Source organism: Eschrichtius robustus, chromosome 2 (genome assembly GCF_028021215.1).
Source record: "Eschrichtius robustus isolate mEscRob2 chromosome 2, mEscRob2.pri, whole genome shotgun sequence".
In the NCBI taxonomy this organism is placed as follows: domain Eukaryota; kingdom Metazoa; phylum Chordata; class Mammalia; order Artiodactyla; family Eschrichtiidae; genus Eschrichtius; species Eschrichtius robustus.
Window position 1 is genome coordinate 114,421,813 of NC_090825.1, and position 21,122 is coordinate 114,442,934.

The window sequence follows — 21,122 nt, forward strand, 5'->3', positions numbered from 1 at the left end:
ACTGCCTGTGTTTACCACCAGTCTCAAAGTTTGTTTTTAGATTACACATACAAGTGATCATACAGTATTTTCTTTCTCTGTCTGACTCACTTCGCTTAGGATAATGCCCTCAAAGTCCATCCATATCATCACAATTGGCAGGATTTCCTTCTTTTTTCTGGCTGAATGATGTTCTTCTCATATATATATATATATATATATATATATATATATATATAAAAACATATATGAACTTCTTTAGCCATTCATCCGTTGATGAATGCTTAGGTTGTTTCCACATCTTGGCTAATGTAAATGATGCTGCCATGAATATGGGTGTGCAGATATCTCTTTGACATCGTATATTCATTTCCTTCAGATATATTCCCAGAAGTAGAATTTCTGGATCATACGGTGGTTCTATCTTTAATTTTTTGAGGAACCTCCATACTGTTTTCCATAGGGCTGCACCAATTTATAATCCCAGCAACAGTGCACAAGGGTTCTCCTTTTTCCACGTCCTTGCCAACATTTGTTATCCCTTGTCTTTTTCATGATAGCCGTTCTAACAGGCAGGACCTGGTATCTTATTGTGGTTTTGATTTGCATTTCCCTGATGATTAGTGAGGCTGAGCACCTTTTCATGTACCTGTTGACCATTTGAATATCTTCTTTGGAAAAAATGTCTGTTCAGTTCCTTTGTCCATTTGTCAAACTGAATTATTTGTGGAGTTTTTTGTTTGTTTTGTTTTTGCTATTGAGTTGTATGAGTTCTTCATATATATTGATATTAACCCCTTATCTGATATATGGTTTGCAAATATTTCTTCTCATTCCATAGGTTGTCTTTTCGTTTTGTTGATTGTTTTGCTGCGCAGAAGCTTTTAAGTTTGATGCAGTCCCACATATTTTTGATCTTGTTGCTTGTGTCTTAGGTGTCATATGCAAAAACTCACTGCCAAGGCCCAGGTCAAGAGCTTTTTTCCTATGTTTTTTTCCTAGCAGTTTTATTGTTTCCAGTCTTACATTTAGGTCTTTGATCAATTTCAAGTTAATTTTTGCGAGTGGTGTAAGATAGGGGTCTAGTTTCATTCTTTTACATGTGAATATCCAATTTTCCCAGCACCATTTATTGAAGAGACTGTCTTTTGAATATATTAGTTGATTGTATATGTATGGGTTTATTCTGGGCTCTCAGTTATGTTCTGTTACTCTATGTGTCTATTTTTATGCCAGTACAACCTTGTTTGCTGACTGTAGCTTTATAATACAGCTGGAAATCAGGAAGTGTTCTTCTCTGTTCTTTCTTAGAATTGCTTTGGCTATTTGGGGGTTTTGTGGTTTCATATAAATTTTAGGATTGTGTTTCTATTTCTGTAAAAAAAAATGCTACTGGGATCTTTATAGAAATTGCTTTGAATCTATACATGACTTTGGGTACTATAGACATTTTAACAATATTAATTCTTCTAATCCATGAATATGGGATTCCTTTCATCAGTGTCTTACAGTTTTCAGCATAGAGATCTTTCACCTCCTTGGTTAAATTGTATCATCTGCAAACAAAGAAAATTTTACATCTTCCTTTCCTTTAATGTGCTGCTAGAGAATTTTTGCATCTGTATTCATCTGGGATATTAGCTTGTAGTTTTCTTTTCTTGTAGTGTTTTTTTCTGGCTTTAGTGTCAAGGTAATGCTGGCTTCATAAAATGAGGTTGGGAGTGTTCCCTCCTCTGAAATTTTTTGGGAAGAGTTTGAGAAGGATTGGTGTTAATTCTTCTCTAAATATTTGGTCAAATTCACCAGTGAAGCTATCTGCTCTTGGTCTTTTCTTTCTTGGGAGATTATTGATTATTGATTCAATCCCCTCACTAGTAACCGGTCTGTTCAGATTTTCTATTCCTTCCTGATTCAATAACATTAATACTTGAGAGAATCATAGGATTTTTTATCCTTTATATGCTTCTAATGAGTGGCACAATTTTTATAAATATATCTTTGCTTTCCTGGAATAAATACTACTTGGTCATGATATATTGGATTCAATTTGCTGATCCTTTTGCATCTACGTTACTAAGTGATGGAGGCATATAGTTTTGTTTCTTCAATTTCTGTATCAAAGCTACTAATTTGTAAAGTGATTCAGGTATGTTTCTTTTTCTATACTCCAGAAGTTTTGTATAAAATGAGAATGATCTCTTCCATGGATTCACCCATAAAAATATTTTGAGCCTGGTGCCTATTTTAGGAGGTGACAGTAGTATTTTGATTTAAAATTAATGTGTTTTTTTTTTTTTTTTAATCCTGTTGGGTCTTCTTTTTCTTCATGGCCCATACTCATAGTATCCTTTTCAACTAGGTTTTCGTAATTGCTGTAAGTTGGTTTATAGCAATGGTTTCCAAAGTGTGGGCCCAGGACCAGCAGTTGCATCATCAGTGGGAAACAAACTGCTTAGAAAAGCAAATTCTTGAGCCCACCTCAAACCTACTGAATTAAAGACTTTGAGAGTGGGGCCCAGCAAACTATGCTTTAATAAACTCTTCAAGTGTTTCTGTAGTTCTCAAACTGTGAAGTTTGAGAACTACAAATTTATACTATTCATCTATATCTGAGGTTTACAGCCCATTTTTAAATTCATGAGAGTATTTGAGGCTTTCACATTGTCAAAGTTTTGTCTATTTGATTTCTTTTTGCTTTAGTCTTAACTGTGTTGTCCTTATAGCTTTTTGATTTGAAATTTTAGTTTTTTTTTTTTTTTTTTCCAGAAATGCATTTGAAGCTATGAATGTTCCTCTAAGTTTCATTTTAGTTGCTTCTCTGTTTTTGGCACATAGTGCTTTCATTTTCATTCAGGGCTAAATGTTTTGTATTTTTACTTTATTTCATCTTTGACTAATTATTAAAAAAAAAAAAACCCAGACATATAAGATTGTGTAACCTCCTTTTTTACTTCTATTTGTATTGTGTTGTAGAGAATGAATATCATCTATGATACTTCTTTGAGATGTTTAGTTTGTTTTCTTTTGTGTAATCTATGACAAATGTCATGTGTGTTTGAAAAGACTGTCTATTCTATGCCTATGTACAGGAATACATATATAAAAATGCTAATGAATTATGTTGTTCATTTCTTCTTTTGTATACTTGAACTGTAAGTTTTCAAGAAGAGGTATATTGGAGTCTCTGATTAGGCTATAGATATGAAAACTCCTCCTTGCAGTTCTGTTACTTTGTGTGTGTGTGTGTGTGTGTGTGTTTTTAATTTTTGTTTTATATTGGACTATGGTTGATTTACAATGTTGTGTGAGTTTCAGGTGTACAACAGAGTGATTCAGTTATTCATATATATGTATCTGTTCTTTTTCAAATTCTTTTCCCATTTATGTTATTACAGAATACTGAGCAGTGTTCCCTGTGCTGTACAGCAGGCCCTTGTTGGTTATCTATTTTAAATGTAGTAGTGTGTACATGTCCATCCCAAACTCCCAATTTATCCCTCCCCACCTCCACCTTTCCCCTTTGGTAACCATAAGTTTTTCTATGTCTGTGAGTCTGCTTCTGTTTTGTAAATAAGTTCATTTGTATCATTTTTTTCGGTTCTGCATATAAGTGATATATGGAAACAATGGAATATTACTCAGCCATTGAAAAGCAACGTGGATGGACCTGGAGATTATCATACTAAGTGAAGTCAGACAGAGAAAGACAAGTATCATATGATATTGCTTTATATGCAGAATCCAAAAAAAAAAAAAAACTATACAAATGAACTTATGTAGAAAGCAAACAGACTCACAGAATTAGAGAATGAACTTATGGTTACCAGGGGGAGTGGGGGAGGGATAGACTGGGAGTTTGGGATTGACATGATCATGTGGTTTTTATTCTTCACTTTGTTAGTGTGGTGTATCACACTGAATGATTTGTGGATATTGAAAAATCCTTGTGTCCCTGGGATAAATTCCACTTTACCATGGCATATGATCCTTTTAATGTATTGCTGGATTCAGTTTGCTAGTATTTTGTTGAGGATTTTTGCATCTATAGTCATCAGTGATATTGGCCTGTAATTTTCTTTTTTTGTGGTATCTTTGTCCGGTTTTGGTATCTGGGTGACAGTAGCCTCATAGAATGTGTTTGGGAGTGTTCCTTCCTCTGCAATTTTTTGGAAGCGTTTGAGAAGGATGGGTGTTAGCTCTCCTCTAAATGTTTGATAGAATTCACCTGTGAAGCCATCTGGTCCTCGACTTTTGTTTGTTGGGAATTTTTTAATCACAATTTCAATTTCAGTGCTTGTGATTGGTCTGTTCATGCTTTCTATTTCTTCCTGGTTCAGTCTTGGAAGGTTCAGTTCTTTCTAAGATTTTGTCCATTTCTTCTAGGTTGTCCATTTTAGTGGCATATAATTGCTTGTAGTAGTGTCTTAGGATCCTTTGTATTTCTGTGGTGTCAGTTGTAACTTTTTCATTTCTAATTTTATTGATTTTCAGCCTCTCCACTTTTTTCTTGATGAGTCAAAGGGTTTATCAATTTTGTTTATCTTCTCAAAGAACCAGCTTTTAGTTTTATTGATCTTTGCTATTGTTTTCTTTGTTTCTATTTCATTTATTTCTGCTCTGATCTTTATGATTTCTTTCCTTACTACTAACTTTGGGTTTTGTTTGTTCTTCTTTCTCTAGTTGCTTCAGGGGTAAGGTTAGGTTGTTTATTTGGGACTTTTCTTGCTTCCTGTGGTAAGAGGGTATTGCTATAAACTTCCCTCTTAGAACTGCTTTTGCATCATCCTGTTTTCATTGTCATTTGTCTCTCTCTAGGTATTTTTTGATTTCTTCCGTGATCCATTGGTTGTTTAGTAGCATATTGTTTAGCCTCCACATGTTTGTGCTTTTTTCCAGTGTTTATCTTATAGTTGATTTCTAATCTCAGCACTGTGGTCAGAAAAGATGCTTGATATTGACTGCAATTTTCTTAACTTTACTAAGGCTTGCTTTGTGACCCAAGATGTGATCAATCCTGGAGAATGTTCCATGTGCACGTGAAAAGACTGTGTATTCTGCTGCTTTTGGATGGAATGCTGTATAAATATCATTTAAGGCCTGTGTTTCCTTATTGATTTTCTATCTATCTATCTATCTGGATGACCTGTCCATTGATGAAAGTGGGGTGTTGAAGTCCCCCACTATTATTGTGTCACTGTCAATTTCTCCTTTTATGTCTGTTAGTGTTTGCCTTATATATTGAGTGCTCCTATGTTGGTTACATCTATAGTTACAATTTTTATAATGTTACATTTTGTTTTAAAGTTATGGGTATACCAATTGATGACGTAACAACATAGTAAATGTAACATTTCAGCAAGATAATAATACCTCTTTCTCTTAAGAATTGAAAACAAAGTATTTGCTCTTGTCAGATTTTCTCAGTCTCTGTCTCATAATAAATGAGTTTGGCCCAGTCACATTTATGGTGATTACAGATATGCGTGTTTTTATATCTACCACTGTATTTTGTGTTTGCTATCCATCTTCCCCCTTTCCTGCTTTCTGTTGAAATGATCAAGTTTTCTTTATTCTGTCTTCCATAGGTTTAAAAACTATATATTCTTTTTCCAATATTTTTACTGTTACCTTAAAATATGCACTGAGAAGCATATTCTTCTTAAGTCTAAAGTTAATCTATATTTTCTTTTATTCCTGAATAAACCAGACACATTTTTCTCACTGACCCCAGCAGTCTGAAATTTTAATTCTACCTTGATATCAAACCATTTTTATAGTTCATATTTGTTTAGATTTAGCAGCATGCCTTATTTCTTTTCCACATTGTATCTATCTCAATAATTCCTTCTGGTATTGTTTGTCTTCTGCATATTAAAACCTTTAGTAAGTCTACGGTTAGTAAGCTTACTGAATCTGTGGTTTGAGAACATGTCTGTCATCACACTTGGATGATCACTGAGATAAATTTAACATTCTAGGTTCAAAGTGATTTCCTCTCAGCACTCTGAAGATAATATTTTCTCTGCTTAAATCAGTGGTACCAATCTGATTCTCACTCAACTGTAGGTAAGATTTATGACAGTTTTTAGTTTTCATTTTTCTTAGGGGGCATGTGTGTTTGTTTGATGATTGTGTGCTCATCTACTATGGGACAATTCTCCTCAGTGTAACCTGAGTAGTAACATTAATCAGCCATGTGAAGATGGAGGTTTCTGCTTACCACTGGCTTCTACTGCCTAATTTTATTTGTGATTTTTTTTAGAGTGACTGTGTTTTTAAATTGACCTTTTATTTTATTTCATAGAACAGATCTGGAAAGAAGAGTGGCATGGCAGACAGCAACCTCAGATCCAGCTGATTGTAGCAACTGCTCACCAAGCTATTCCAAGATGACCACGTTCTCAAAGATCACAGCTAGGAAGTTGCCCCCAGAAAAATCCCTCCTAAGTGACAGGTAAGTCTGCTGGTGCTGCAATTAGAAGTAGTGCCCATACTCTTAGTTAGTTGCTCAGCCAGCACCCCTGGTCTTGAGGGAACAGAAGGAAGGACAAAAAAAAAAGCAGATGCTTTCAATAACCAAAAAGCAGAGAAGTTTTTGAGAACAAGTAGAAAGCTGAGGAAATGCTGATCCTCCTCCTTGAGCTGCAGTTGGAAAACAAGAGCAGTTAATAGACCAAAAAAAAAAAAGCATACTGGGTTGAGGCCCCAGGTTGGTAGGAAGCAGATGCTGCTCTATATCTATAATGTAATATAGAATTACCATTTTTTTCTAAGTAGGCAGTAATTATAACTAACTATAATTTGTTATTGCTAGGAATCTGAATGCCCCTGAATACACATGTGTTATATTAGGAGATTTCCCCATGCAAAAAATAATTTGTAAGCAGAGAAATGGTATTTTTATGAGTCAGCTAGAATAATATCCCTATGTGGGGAGATGTGGTAAAGTGAGCTTTAAACCTAGGTGGGATTCACAGTAGGAAAGTGGGATTCACAGTAGGAAAAAGATAGGCCTTTCATTCCTGTGAACTGGGGAAAATAAAAGATGAGACATTTTATCTGAGGCCACATACTTTAAAAATATCTCATTATCAATGAAGCAGTAAGAAGATATCCATGCATCCAAAAATAGCACTCTCTATTAGTTCTCTTAAGCACATCACTCAAACCCAAAATAACCTCGCACATGGAAGAATCAGATCCTTGAGCACAAGTCCTTGCACTGGAGGAAAGCCCAATGGAAAAGAGATCCAGAAAGATGCTTTTATGTCTTCAACGCTGGAGAAGAACCTACACTCAGGTCCAGATCACAATGACTTTGGAGTTCTTGGTGAGCTGAAAAGGGTGTTATCAGAAGTGGAAAGTCTAAGGCAAGCCAGTGAAATAAGTAATTTTCAAAAGTAGAAGGACGGAAGTAAGATGCACTTTGAGGTGGCACAAACATCAGATGAAGAGGAATGGCCAGAGTTCACAGACCAATCTGCAAAAAACGTGCCCGTTTCCTTCAAGAAAATAGATAAATGCCTGAAATGGCAGGCTGTTTAGGGGGTGAACCTGCTTCTGAATGCTTAACAAGAATAATTCGTGTTGTAGCTGTCTGTCAGCTCTCTTTTTAAAAAGCAAGGGAAGCAGTGCAGGCTCTTTTTTGGGCAATGAATGGCCTGGTCTGCGTGCTGCAGAAAGGAGGGTTTGGAGCTAAAGGGAGCCTTCAACAGCCAGCATTTGTTACCTTTACCTTGCCCACAGATTTGCACGTCAGGGAAAAAACACACTCGCACAACCCACTTGCTTCCTTCCACCTCAACGTTTGGACAAAAGGTAAGAGGAGAAACGTAGAGACAGGGTCCAGTGATCATGCACATGAAGCAGAAATATGTTTAAGTGCACTCGAGTCCTTGGACCCTGTCTGATAAATTTAGAAGGGACTCAGCTCATCTTCCTCCTTGAATGGACAACTTGATCTGGAGAATATAGGAAATTCTATAATTTATAGATCTTATCATTTTAACTTGGAAGGAACACTTGAGAGCTCCGTTTAATGGCCATACGTGAAAGAAGGAAAAGCCAAGATCAGGGAGGGGTTAGCTCGATTTCAGCCTGGTGACCTGCCCACTGGTCATGGGCTGACCTTTGACGTCTCCTCCCACTGATGGCGCATGCAGCATTTCTCAGCCAGCTAACTGAGCCTCAGAGACGTCCTGTGGACTACCACATATCACCAGCTTCCTGGAAGAGCCCTGTCTCAGGTAAAATGAGGCATTTCTTTCACAAAACACTGGTCCCTAATTGAATAACCAGGGCTGTGCTCAATATTACAAGAGACACGGATGGTTTAATTAGTTGTTTAAATGAGTGGCAAGAAATGGTACTTACCCAACAGGCTTTTCCCCTTGCTCAACTTCTGAATCCTGTTCATTTCATTCTGGCAAGGGAGACCTAAAAATAATTTATGAAAGTCAGTTTCCAGATGGTAAGGGATATGATTGCTAATGATTGGCTTCACTCTTGACATGAAATGTAGACAATGACACACCTGGGAGTGGAATTACTCCATCTGCTGTTACTATGCAGCAAAACAAATTCAGGCCATTAGTGGCACTCATTTTAAAAAAACAACATTTTATACCGCTAGGTACTTAAAATAGTATTGGGGGGCTACTTGCACTGTATAGGAATCTTTCTTCCCACCACCCATTCAAGCAAATACCAAGTGTCTCATCAGTGATTTCATTATTTACTTCCTTATATAAAGAAAAAAAGTCTCTTTATCAGCCAAGACTTCTATGAGCTGAGAACCAGGATGATTGATAGGTTACTAGTGGGTACGTGTGTTGAATCCACAGACTGGGACAAATACTTAATCTACCCCAGGTCTTACTGCAGGATAGAAAGATGATTAGAATGGCTACTTCCGACCTCATGGGCTCACTACCCCAGGAAAGTAAAGCACAGGCCTCAAGGGACAACTATGAAGATACAGAAGAGGAGATCTAGAGGGACAGAAGGGTGACACCTTAACTCTGGGCTTTGCCACCTCCTAGGTAAGTACTTTGGGCCTGTCTCTTTCTGTCTCTCAGCCTCCAAGTCTTCAGTGATAAAACAAACATGTGTTATTACAAACGAGCTCAAAACTGTCCATTCTCAAGTGAAGGGCTGATACAGTGGGAGCCACATGGCTAAAGTAGGGCATATGAAAGTGTGGGGTACCCTTTTGACTTCCACTCCAAGCAAAAAGAAAGGCGACCTCACTAATCTTAATTTTACTGTGACCGGCCTTTGCAGATGCTGTGGCTCTGCTCATGGTTCTCCAGCAAAGACCATGACATTTGGATTCTCAGGGCACTTACCCTACCTCTGTAAGCACAAGTGTGGGGTCTGCAGAAGGTACCTGACTGCCTATTTACCTCTGTTACCCTTCGGATTTCACAATGCCACCTGGTCTTGCTGCTCATTCCTTGAGAGAAACTGACTATCAATCAAATACATGTTTTCGACTTCTGGGTTTACGATGATTTCAGAGTACAGGAGACAGATACCACCTGAAACCAACAAAAAAGAGCCCAAACTCCATCTTTGATGATTAAAAGTAGCATCTATAGCAAATACTGAACATTTTTCACTGAATTCTCAGAATGCACCAGCGAATGTTTTAGAACTTTCTCCTAATTAATTTAATCTTTACAGTCACCATATGAGGTAGGTACAAATGGAAATGCTCATCTCACTATGAAGAAATACGGAGAAAAAAATCTTCTTTAGGCGTTTAGAAGACTGCTCCTGAAGAAGCATCACAATCATAAACACTCGCCCAGTTTACTAGGAAGAGAGTTTCTAATTAATTGTCAAGCCCCTTTCTCAAACCGTCCTATAGTAATTTTAAAAACTCTACTTATTGAAAGATAAGTAAAAATGAATCAAGACTGAGACCTACTCAAAATGCTGCAAGAAAAAGAGAGGAACAAGAAAAAACTTCAGATGAAAAATTTGTAACAGAAAATGTATGCTGCTGAGAAGAAAATATTTACCAAAAATTCTAATGAAAAAAGACCGTCTACAAGTATTTTAATGCACAGGTGATACAAAAGCTCAAGGATATAAATGACATAAAAAGAGGAAAATTAAGCCGTTAAAGAAAGGAAGGCTATATCTGAAGCAACAAAACTGATGTGAAACGTCCATGTGACTGATGAGAAGAGACTAAACACGTGGGACAAAAAAGTTTTAATTCTAGAGCTCAAAAGAGCATAACATGTCTCAGGAAAAAGCGATTGATTGATGATATAGCCTGAGCAAAACTAAAACATGTCCAAGGAAGTTCATATCCGTGAAAGGTAAAGAATCCTTTTGGCTTCCAGGCAAAATGGTCGCAACACCACCAAAAGGGAGAAAAATTCGTATGGGTTCACTCTTTCAGTAACTACATCCAGGGCTAGGAGAATAACGTTGTTAAGGTATCAAGAAAGCAAACTATGATTCCAGGAAGTTTATACTTAGCATCTTTGCTTCTGTATAAAGGAAATTTATATATTTTCAAACATTCAAAGACTAATTCCCATGAGAACTTCTGAAAAAACTTCTAAAACTTGGCAATAAAGAATGATCTCAGAACCAGTCAACACGAAGAGTTTAAAAGTGCTCTTTAAAAGCTTTATTGGGCCAAAGAGGTACCCAGATCCTTAAATGTAGAATATCTACAAATTAACCATAATAAAAATACAAACTATGAATACCTATGGCCTATAGCTAAAGGGGAGAAGTACACAAAATAAGAAACAAAGAACGACAACAAATTATTTTGCTCAACTCCTCCTAGATGCCATTCTTTTCCATAGGTGGGTCCTGGCTCCCTCCCACAGTTGCTGAAAGGGCAGCCTATCTGGAGACATCGCATGTGGCTAGGGGCTCAGCTGTGTCTCGTGGTTAAGGCAGTTACTTCCCTCTCGGGGCCCTGGCATTACACCTCCAGGTGAAGTATTAGCAACGAGGCTTCACTTCACTCAGCCTCAACCTGGAGCTAAAGCCACATGAATTCGTATGAACTCAAGCCCAAAGCTATCATTAAGCTTAATGCTGAACCACCACAAGCATTCCTACTGAAGTAAAAAGCATGGCTATTATTTAACATCGATTTGGAAGAACTACCTGATGTGATTAGAAAGAAATGAGGTATAAAAATTGAAAAGAGAAAAAATTATCACTATTTGCAGATAATATGACTGCACACCTGAAAAATTCAAGGAAACCAACCAGAAGAACTATCATAAATAAAGCGAGGATTTAGTATGGTGGCCGGGAACAAATTTAATAGTGAAGCAATCACCAGTGAGGAAATATAATGGGAAAAAATGGATTTTGTCTATACTGGCAACAACAGTAAACACAAGGGAAGTATAACATCTGTGAAAACAAAACTTGTAGCTTGCTGGTTAACAGACAAATCCTGTTCTAGGATAAAAGGGTTCAATATTATATAGCTATCAACTCTCTCTAGATTAATCTAATTTTGCCTGATTCTAAAAGAAATACCAGTAAGTTTTTTTTTTAATTGAATGAACTGATTATAAAATTCAAAGAGTTCAAACATATAGGACATATAACAATATTCTGAAAAAAGATTAATGGTAGGAGAGAGTGGTCCACTAAATAATAAAACATGTCAACTAGTAGGACAGAGCACCCAGGAATAGACAGATATACATAGAGCATATAGGAGTTTTATATATGATAGAGGAAGCATTTCAAACTAGTGGGAGAAAGATGGGTTAGTCAATAAATGACAAATGGGCAAGTGGACAACCATCTCAAGGGATCGGGGCTGGGACCCTACTTGACTGCACACACACACAAAACTAAAGTGATAAAAGACTTCAATAAACAAAACCCCACAAAGGTACTAAAGAAAACAAAAGAGAATTGCTTTACTATCTCACAGTGGGAAATGCCTTTCTAAGCTTAACGTAAGCCTTATGGCTTCTAAGAAGCCCCAAAATAAAAGATGGAGAAATTTGACCGTCTTAAAATTTTAAATTTCACCCTAGCAAAAACGCACATAGTCAAATTTGGGGAAAAAAATCTATTTGCAATACATGTGATGAGACCAATTCTAATGTCTTAGTATAGAGAGAGTGCCTACTAAAAACAGAAACACATAAGAACCTAATCTGAAGAAAATGTACAAAAAACAAAGACATTAAGGATCTTACACTGACTTTGGGAATTATGTAGCAAAGGTTCCTACGCCCATCTTACAGATGGAAAAGCTGAGGCACAACAGTTAAAAGATTTTCCTAAAAGGAGGAGTGGAATAACACACTCCTTAATTATGCTCCTGGGTTTTCCCTACCATTGCTGAAAGTGGAGATCAATGAGGAGAAAAGAGCGTTTGCTTTATTCTCTAGCTGTGTCTTTCTGCTTGCTGATCCCTATCTCCCCAGTACGTGATAGGGGGCCCTTCCCTGCACAGCATGGCGGCCCTGCCCTCTGGGCCCCACCTCCCTCCTGCCTTACCTCCAGGCTTCTGGAAGCAGTAGCACCACTCATTGTTAGAGAGCTTGCCATCCTTGAAGGAGTCACAAGAATTGAAGAGAGGCTTGATACAGGGCTCGTACTTATCCAGGTAGATGGTGTTGATCTCTGAGTGGTCAAGCAGGAGGTCATAGTTCATGTCCAACTTGTTGAACATCCAGCCCAGGGAGTCCTTGCAGATGGGAAGGATGCTGGTGTCAAACCCTGTAGAGGGAAGGACATGTCTCAGCTGCCACCAAGCCCTCTCTCTCCACCTGCTCCCCTGATGCTTTCCCCCTCCACGGGTACAGTCTCAGCAGCCTTCTACCACAACATGTGGTGGTGGTTGGTTGGTTTTTAAATGAAACAATCTAAAATGTGCTAAAACAGAAGTCAGCATTTGAGGAGAATACGTTCTAAAGGGAATAAATCCCCAATGCTAATTTATCTGTGATGTAAATAGGGGTTTTCATTTACCAGACTTGCTTAAAACAGGGGATGCCTGAAAGGAAGAGTACAAACATGGTTAGTAAGAGGACTAAAGGATAATACTGCAAACTATGCTTTTATATTGAGGAAAAAAAACTACTTGAAAAACCAAAACAAAACAACTATCGTAAAAGGATGGTAGTGAGATGAAACTCTGTGGCACAATCCAGAAGCACTGATCATATCCCAAAGGACTGTTCAATCCAAGCGGTCTGAACATTAATGGGAAAACAAGCCAGGGTACCTGCCTCTGTTCCCCATTTTTCTTTTCTGCAATCCCCTCAAGAGATACATGACATGGAATCATGTATGACTCAGAAAATTATTTCTTTTTTATTTCCCGGGGTGCGGGGAGGAGGGTGGGTTTTCTTAAAGAATTCTTTGTTTCTACAGTGGAAACTGTATGCACGCGAATAATAACACTTGGCTTAACACTCGGGATACTGAGTGTACTGTAGACAAACCCCAGAGAAGGCATGCCCCACATGTAAAACTCATCTTTCTTTCGGAATCAAAGCACCAGGCAATGTTAAATTATTCCATAATCTGGATTTCTAGGGCTGGTTTTATTTTCCCCAGAAAAATGATGAAAAGAGTTCACTTTTGTGTTACTGAAGGCACTCTTCTCAGCATCTTATACTTAATTATCTCACTGAATCCTTATAACAGCCCTAAGAGATGATGCTTTTATCCTCCCTATGGATTACAGACAAGAAGCTCAAGATTTAAGTTACTTGCTCAAGGTCATACAATTGTGGGGCTGGAATTCAAGCCCAGGTGGCCCAACCCTGAGTCTACATTCTCAGTCCCTCCTCTCCCAGGGCTGCCTCTTCTTCGCATGACACAGGCACCTCCTACCCTGAGGACATCCAGTTGGCTTGGGTGCCAAGTTTAGGGATGAGCAATGCCAGGGCTGCTGCAGTGACTGTCACTGAGGATCCTGATGGGATCGATTGACCCTCTAGGGTTCCAACCTACAGCCTGCTCATCAGGCTCTATGTGCCTCACCAGGGACCCCTGCTTAGTCAGCAGGATGTAAGACAGAGCAAAGCGTGCCCACCCTTTAAAGTAGCATCTTTACACCAGGGTCTTCGCCGTCCAGAAGCCAGTAGCCTAAGTGTTGCACCTTCTCCCCTGAGCTCTCACAGAAGCCTGTGCTTCCCCTCATTGTCAGTGCCTGTAAATTAGACCCTAAGCTCCTGAGGGCAAAGACTCTCTTGTTCCCTTCAGTAGCCTCAGCCAGTACAGGCACACAGGAGGTGCTCCACAGAAGAACCTGTTGAGAGAAGTTTTCCAGCTACTGCAAAGTTTACTTACCCGTTCCAACATTAAAAAAATCTTTCCATTTTTAAATTTATACCTTTTGATATCTTAAAGCACATCTTAGAAAAGATCCTGATTTTCAAGAAGAGAGACTATGGAACATCGTCTGGCCTCTTCTTTGACTGAAGGTCATGACTGAACAATCTCTGTGACGATGATGTCCTCAGGGGCGACTGAAGAAAGGAAGATAATTGACTCTGACGCTAAATGGCTCCACACTTTTGTACAGAATATTTTATGTAATATGCGTCAATGCTGTAGGATATTACCATTTTAATACACAGGAAAGGGAAATTTTAATACTGCTGACTGACCACCGAAAAGAAGTGCCAAGCTGGCTGGGCAGTAGGCTAAGGTCAAGCCTACCCACACCTATTTGGAAGGCTCTAGAAAAGAGGCACCTGCATCTGATATCCAGGGGAACAGAGCAGCCCTTCTGGCTGGCCCCGAGCTCATGGCACTTCTAGGGTTCCGTGGTTTTTGTTCAGAAAGCCCAGGGACTCAGCGGCTCCTGGAAGATCCCTGGGAAAAGCTTCTAGAGACTATCTATCTGTGAATTAACTGTCCACAAACTCCCAAGGACACCTTTGGCGGGGATGGAAAGAAAGACTCGTACATCCCCCTTCCCACAGATACAACCCCAGGACCCACTCTTTGTGGACACTTAGCATTTGCTTCCCAGAATCTACCTCTCCCTTAAGGTAAAAAAGATCCAAACTGGTGAAAGAATTGTCCACTAGTATCAACATTCTCTACTAGTATCTCTAGATGGCTATGAACAGCAAAGGATAAACCCGAAATTAAGAAGATCATTCTAATTTGGGCTGAGGACCAGATGCTGGTCAAACTCTGGGTCCCACCAATTGCCAGTATCACTTCTTACCTACTTAGTTCAATCCAGGAGCATTACATTCAGAAATCCTGTCCACACAAGTGTGGCATCAGGGATGGGGTGAAATACTCTCTGCTTTAAATAACGTGTGTTTTTATATTTTGACAAATCAATATAAAAATCTCTACACAGAAGAGGCCGTGGCAAAGCTCCACGCATCTCAACAACTGTATTGTTGAGTAAGCCGTTCTGTGCCAATCGGCCACAGTGTGCACGAGCTCTCCCCTAATGGCCTTTTTTGTTAAAGGCAGTGAGAGGCTCCGTCAAGGTACGAACAGGCAGACCTACTCTGAGTTTTCTCTCCAGCTTATGGAGAGGCTCTGGGTATGGTCTCTGCCAGTTCAGTGATGGCGGAGGGAACACTTGTCTGGGAGTTTATCTATGGAAAACAAAATGCAATCTGATTAACGTCCATAAAGCTAAGTTATCAAAGATGTTTGCTACCGTGTTGCTTATAATAGCTGAACATTAGGAACAACTTCAAACCTCCCAAATAAAGGTCTAATTACATAAATTATGTTGCATCTATACATTGAGATTCTATATAGTGATTACAAGGCAGAATACTACTCAACAGCCTAGAAAGATAGTCATAGTGTATTGCTGGATGATAAAAGAAGGCCATAAGACAGCCTGTAAAGTGTGTGTGTGTGTGTATATACATACACACACAGACATAAATATTCTTTTCTACGTGGCAAGGAAACATTTGAAGTATATGCCATGCCACAACGTGCTTACAGTTGTTAAAATGGTGTGTTTCTATACATTTTTTAATTGAAGTATGGTTGATGTACAATATTGTGTTAGTTTCAGGTGTACAGCATAGTGATGCAGTATTTTTGCAGGTTATTACAAGATGATGGCTATAATTCCCTATGTTATATAGTATATTGTTGCTTATCTGTTTTATACACAGTAGTTTGTTGTTTTGGTATCTTTACATATACTTAAATGTATTTTCCAAAAGGACTGTACTAAACACATGATAATTTCGCAAGCAGACTTTAAAAAACATAAGTTGTTGTAGTATTTTCTTGATTCTAAGGCATTTCCCTCTCCTCCATATTTTAACGTTTCTGAAACTGGGGCATATTTCAAGTCAGTGTATACGTTTAACTTAGTGTTTCTTTTAACAACAGCATCTCGGGGTGGTCAATCAACGACATCCAATAACTGAGGAGGGAATGTGGTGTTTAAAATGAAATAAATTAGCGAGAGTAAAGCGGTCTTACTGCCTTGGGCTGTGTCGGAGCTGGTGGGCTTGACGACCCTGTTTGCGTCCTCATGAAGGGCTCCAAACCAGTCTTTGAGCCGGGAAGCGAGGTTCCTCAACTCCTTGTCCGTGCAGGCTGGAGAAAAGCAGATGGAAGAAACAGTGAGTCCGTGGGCCTTCTCCTCTTTTGAGCTCTCTACTCTCAACGTGGGATGCTCCTAACAGACCTCCTTCTCCACAGGATACAGCTCCTTACGCCACTGTGAAAATGCCCCGAAGATGCTGCTCTCACAGGTACAGAGTATGACAAAGTGAGAGCCGAGACGCCCATGGCAAGCAGCACCACGCACAACTGAACTTGGACTGCCTTGGCGCTCTGAAAGCAAGCTGGGATGGCCTCGCGATCATGCACCAGCCTCCAAAGACCGTCACGGGTCCCTTTTGCTAACCCGATCAAACTTGCTATTGCAGTTGCCAGAGAAGATGTTTTCCACTGAACCCATGCCAAGAGATGAACATTTAGGAATAGCTAATGCTCTTAGGGAAAGGCTGCCTGGGACGCCAAAAGATCCCAGTAAGAGCGACTCTCAATTTTGCTTTAAGCCCATGTTTGGGTTTGTGGATGTGGCTTATGTTGCCGGCCTTTGAACAGGCTGACTTGACTTTCCCCTATGGGCAGATGGATGCCTTGTCCCTGGAAGAGTCCTTTCTATATGCAGCCCATCTTTAGCTATCTGGCTCATCTTTTAGGGTATGACAGAGCAAGGCCAACGAATACTCCTGAGAACAAGAAGAAAATCCAGATGGGTGGATGGGTAGGTGGGTGCAGGCTATTTGACAGTCTCAGAGAGAGCTAAGACTGGAGGAGAGAAATCCCCAAAGGAGGGACAATGGTGCAGAGGAGGGAGCTGACTTTCCCTAGCTGCCTGATTTTACCCTAATTCTGGGTGCTGAGAATTCTGACAAAGGGTCCAGGCAGTGGGCCACTCCCAAGAGGCAGAAAAACCAGCAATGCATTTAGCGGTTGTTTGCATCTGGAGGGACAGGAATTAGAGACCTGAGGAGGTAAAGCCTCAGTAAATAAGAAGTGAACCCCACAACTGACAGTTTTCCCAACTTTTAAAGCTGCAGGAGTCAGGCTGTGAAGCCAAGCAAGCCACATTACAATGCAGAGCCAGGTTCTGAATGTCTCACGGTGCTGACAAGATGTAGATTAAGGCTAGAACCTATCAGTGCGGAGAGACCCCAGCGGAAGGCACGGGGGTAGTGACGGATGAGCAGAGGGTCTCACTCAAACTCCCATCCAGCCTTCACTAAGTGCAGGCTCTCACTCAACTGAGGCGATCAGCCCCCACCTGCGCTGCAAAGGGATGAATCCCCTCCAGAAGACAATACTATGCAGAGCCTCTCCTCATTTTTATAGTTCATGTCTGCTTTCAGGAAAGCCCATCTTTCCTGAGCCTGGGGCTTGGTCCCTGATGGAGAACAAGAGCCAAACCTCCCAGCCCTCAGGCAGGAAAGGACTCTCTTGCCCTCCATCTGAGGGGAGGTGGTGAGCAGACCCAGACTGGGTCTGTGCAACCTCAGTGCACTCGTGTATAGCTGCTTCCTTCCTTCCAGCCAGGAGCCAGAGCTAAACTCTGTAAAGCATGGAGTGTGTGGCCATTGTTTATACGCAGGTTGCTAACGACCTCAAGACAATACCTGGCGTTCACCAACCAGGACACGACTGTATCTTAAAACACCAGGCAGGCAATGGCACTGAGGACCGTCTGGAGAGGCAGCAGGGTATATAAGGGCTCTGGGGTCTCACTGCCTGCTGTGAATCCCAGCTGGACCACTGGCTGGGTGACTCAAGCCAGCCACTTAACCCCTCAGCGCCTCCATTTCGTCACCTGTAAACTCAGGGTATCATGATGTGACTATCAATTAGATGAGGTGTGTTAGAGGGCTTAGCAAAGCACATGGTATATAGTAATTACTCAGCATGTGCCAGCTATGATTTTTATTACCTCTACGATTGTTTTTATTTTTAAATTGACATCTTATCGGTAAGTTTAGAGCAAATAGAACAGCATTCAGAAAACCAGTAAGACAAATATACCTAAACACAGCCGGCTTTGGCCACACAGGAAACAGGTGAACACAGATACCTGTGCTATCCAACACAGTTACCATGAGCCATATGTGGCTATTTTCATTTAAATTAACTAAAATGAAATAAAAGTCAACATTTAGCTCCTCAGTTGCACCCACCCCATTCCAAGTGCTCAGTAGTCACACTCGGCTAGCTGGCGAATGACTCCATCTGGGAGAGCGCAGATACAGACTATTTCCAGCACGGCAGCACGTTGTATGGCGAGCGCTGGATGAAGTTAGCTATCCCTTTGGGATTTCCAGCTTTTGGAGGTCCATCATGATATCCTGACACGCAAGCCTGTGCCTCCCGTCCTTCCCTCCAATCTGTGGAGATTAGCTGAGGAAGGAGATCACAAGCTCGCTCAAGCTGGGAACCCGCATCTCATGCTGAGCCACGTGCACAAATAGGAGGAGGAGGAAACTGTGGCTGATGGAGCCGCCACACGGCTCTGCCAGGTACCAGGACTGGCCCCCGGGCGCAGGCCCCCACTAACATGCTTATCGGCCCCAAATCAGACCCTCTGGGGAATAGAAGGCCCTCTTTTCTGACTTTTCAGACTTTTCAGACAGTGCACAGCTCTAAACAGGAGAGGATGTGGTCTGCTTTTCCGAGGAGAATGGGCTCTACAGTCAATCTCACATTTGGAAAATGGAAAATTAATAGCATCTCTTTCTTCCTGATTGCCATGCACACCATCTATTCTAAATGTTCTTTGAGCAGAGAAAATTGCCAAGTCAACTTGCAAAGGAAATGAATCCCCATCTCACACTGCAGGATAAATTAGTCAGTCATGTTTAACTAAACCCTGACAGATGTGCAGTTAATCTATATCTTTAGAAGACGGCTGAATTCCCAGCCGACTTCCCAAAGTACACAGGCTTTGGATGGCTGATGGAATCAGGGGCTGGGGTCTTGAAGGAGGAAATCTGTCGCTCAGGGAGAAGTCCTCAAGCAGGACGCCACTGGCCTGGGTAGAGAGAGATCAGAAAGCTGAATCGGAGATAGGAGGCGCTCAATTACTGGGCCCTGTTCATTCACAGTGTCCTCAACCGAACGGTCCTTACAAGGAGAAAGTCAGGCACAGTCTGCCTGGAGCCAGATATATCCCAGAGGAAAAAAAATAATCAAAGACGACAGCACACAGAGAACTATTTGCTCAGATTTGGTATTCTAGCCATAACAGGCTGGCAATGGGAGAAAAGCGCTTGCCTTTTAAGATGCCTATTACAGCCCCTGATAAAGGTCGGACAGGAGGACTAACGCTTTGAGAAAGAGGGGACCCGAAGGGTACCTCTCACACACTCGGTTCCTTCCTGGGGGAAAAGTAATTTCTGTGTGGAGGAAACCATAAGACCACATCCACCTGCCGTCTCACACTCTGCCTGGAGGTGGGCAACTCCTGTGATTTCTAGATGGGTGTCTGACGGTCTCTCCACTTCTGGCGAGAGAAGCAAGGTCCTCAGGCAACCGGCATCAGATCGTCAGAGGGAAAGATGCTTCTGCCTTGGGAAGGGATCTGGCTCGGTCACAGAGGCCGGGACTGGATCCCTGTCCACTACCTTAGCTTCCCAAGTGGTGGGCGCAGTCAGCGCCCTGCCCTCCTACTCTCCATTCTCTTCCCTCTCGCCCCCAGCCCTGGCTTCAGCTCAGTTTTAATTGCTGTCATCCTCCCAGTCGTCTCTGCCCGGCATCCTCTTCCTCAGTCTTTCCATATCTGCCTTCCTGTTCCTACAGGTTAGTCTCCATCTTCCTTCCATGATCTCAGTCTGCCCAGCATGGCTGGTGTGTTGGCGGCGTCTCGGAGATCCACTGACCCCAATCCCCGCCTCCTCCCGTAGTCAGAGAATGGCCCTCAGAGCCTCAGGGCAAACACCTGGGCCTGATGTCCTGGACTCCCACGCAAAGTTGCCTGCTTCTTGCTAGCCCACTGCCAGCCCATGGTGCCACCATGACCTCCCACCACCAAGACAACGGTAACAGGCTCCTAATCGGTCTCCCCGTCCTGCTCCCACGTTCCCTTCGCCGAACAGCAGCCAAAGTGATCTTTCTAAAATGCAGATTTGATCAAGTCGCTTCCCCACTTAGCTACTCCAGAGGCTCCCAGTTGCTCACCCAAACTCCTCTATGTGATCCATCGCTAGTCTCTCCTCCTCGGCCTCCAGGCTCTGCCCTCACTGTCCTTTCCACACACCTGTTCCCCCTGGAGCACATCTCTTCTCTTTGTCTTGCTAATGCCTGTTCTCCATCAGATCTCTGCTTTAAAGGTATTTTCTCTCCGACTTCTCTAACCCTCAAACCAGGTGAGTTTTCCCGTTTATAATGCTTTCGAAGTGTTGCTCCTCAGATGGCACTCAGCACACCTGTAACGTCTGGCTCAGTGTCTATCTATCTCCCCTTCTAGATCATAGCAGCACAAAACATGCCCCGAGGCTGGCTCAGCCCTTGCGGCCCAGCACCTTATGCCCTCAGCTCCTGGCATAAAGAATGGGATTTCCCTTGTGGCACGGTGGTTAAGAATCCGCCTGCCACTGCAGGGGACACGGGTTCGAGCCCTGGTCCCGGAAGATCCCACATGCCGC

At 41.3% G+C, this 21,122-nt stretch overlaps 1 protein-coding gene across 1 annotated transcript in view; it reads right to left on the reverse strand.

The window, feature by feature from the left end:
* SPOCK1 (SPARC (osteonectin), cwcv and kazal like domains proteoglycan 1) overlaps positions 1-21,122 on the reverse strand; it is a 544,877-nt gene that overhangs the window by 2,221 nt on the left and 521,534 nt on the right. Inside the window, exons 7-9 of the mRNA XM_068534468.1 lie at positions 16,423-16,539; positions 12,487-12,708; positions 8,353-8,415 (exon numbers count right to left, since the gene is read on the reverse strand). Of these exons, the coding sequence (XP_068390569.1) occupies positions 8,353-8,415; positions 12,487-12,708; positions 16,423-16,539 (402 nt within the window). The remainder of the gene's footprint in view (positions 1-8,352; positions 8,416-12,486; positions 12,709-16,422; positions 16,540-21,122) is intronic.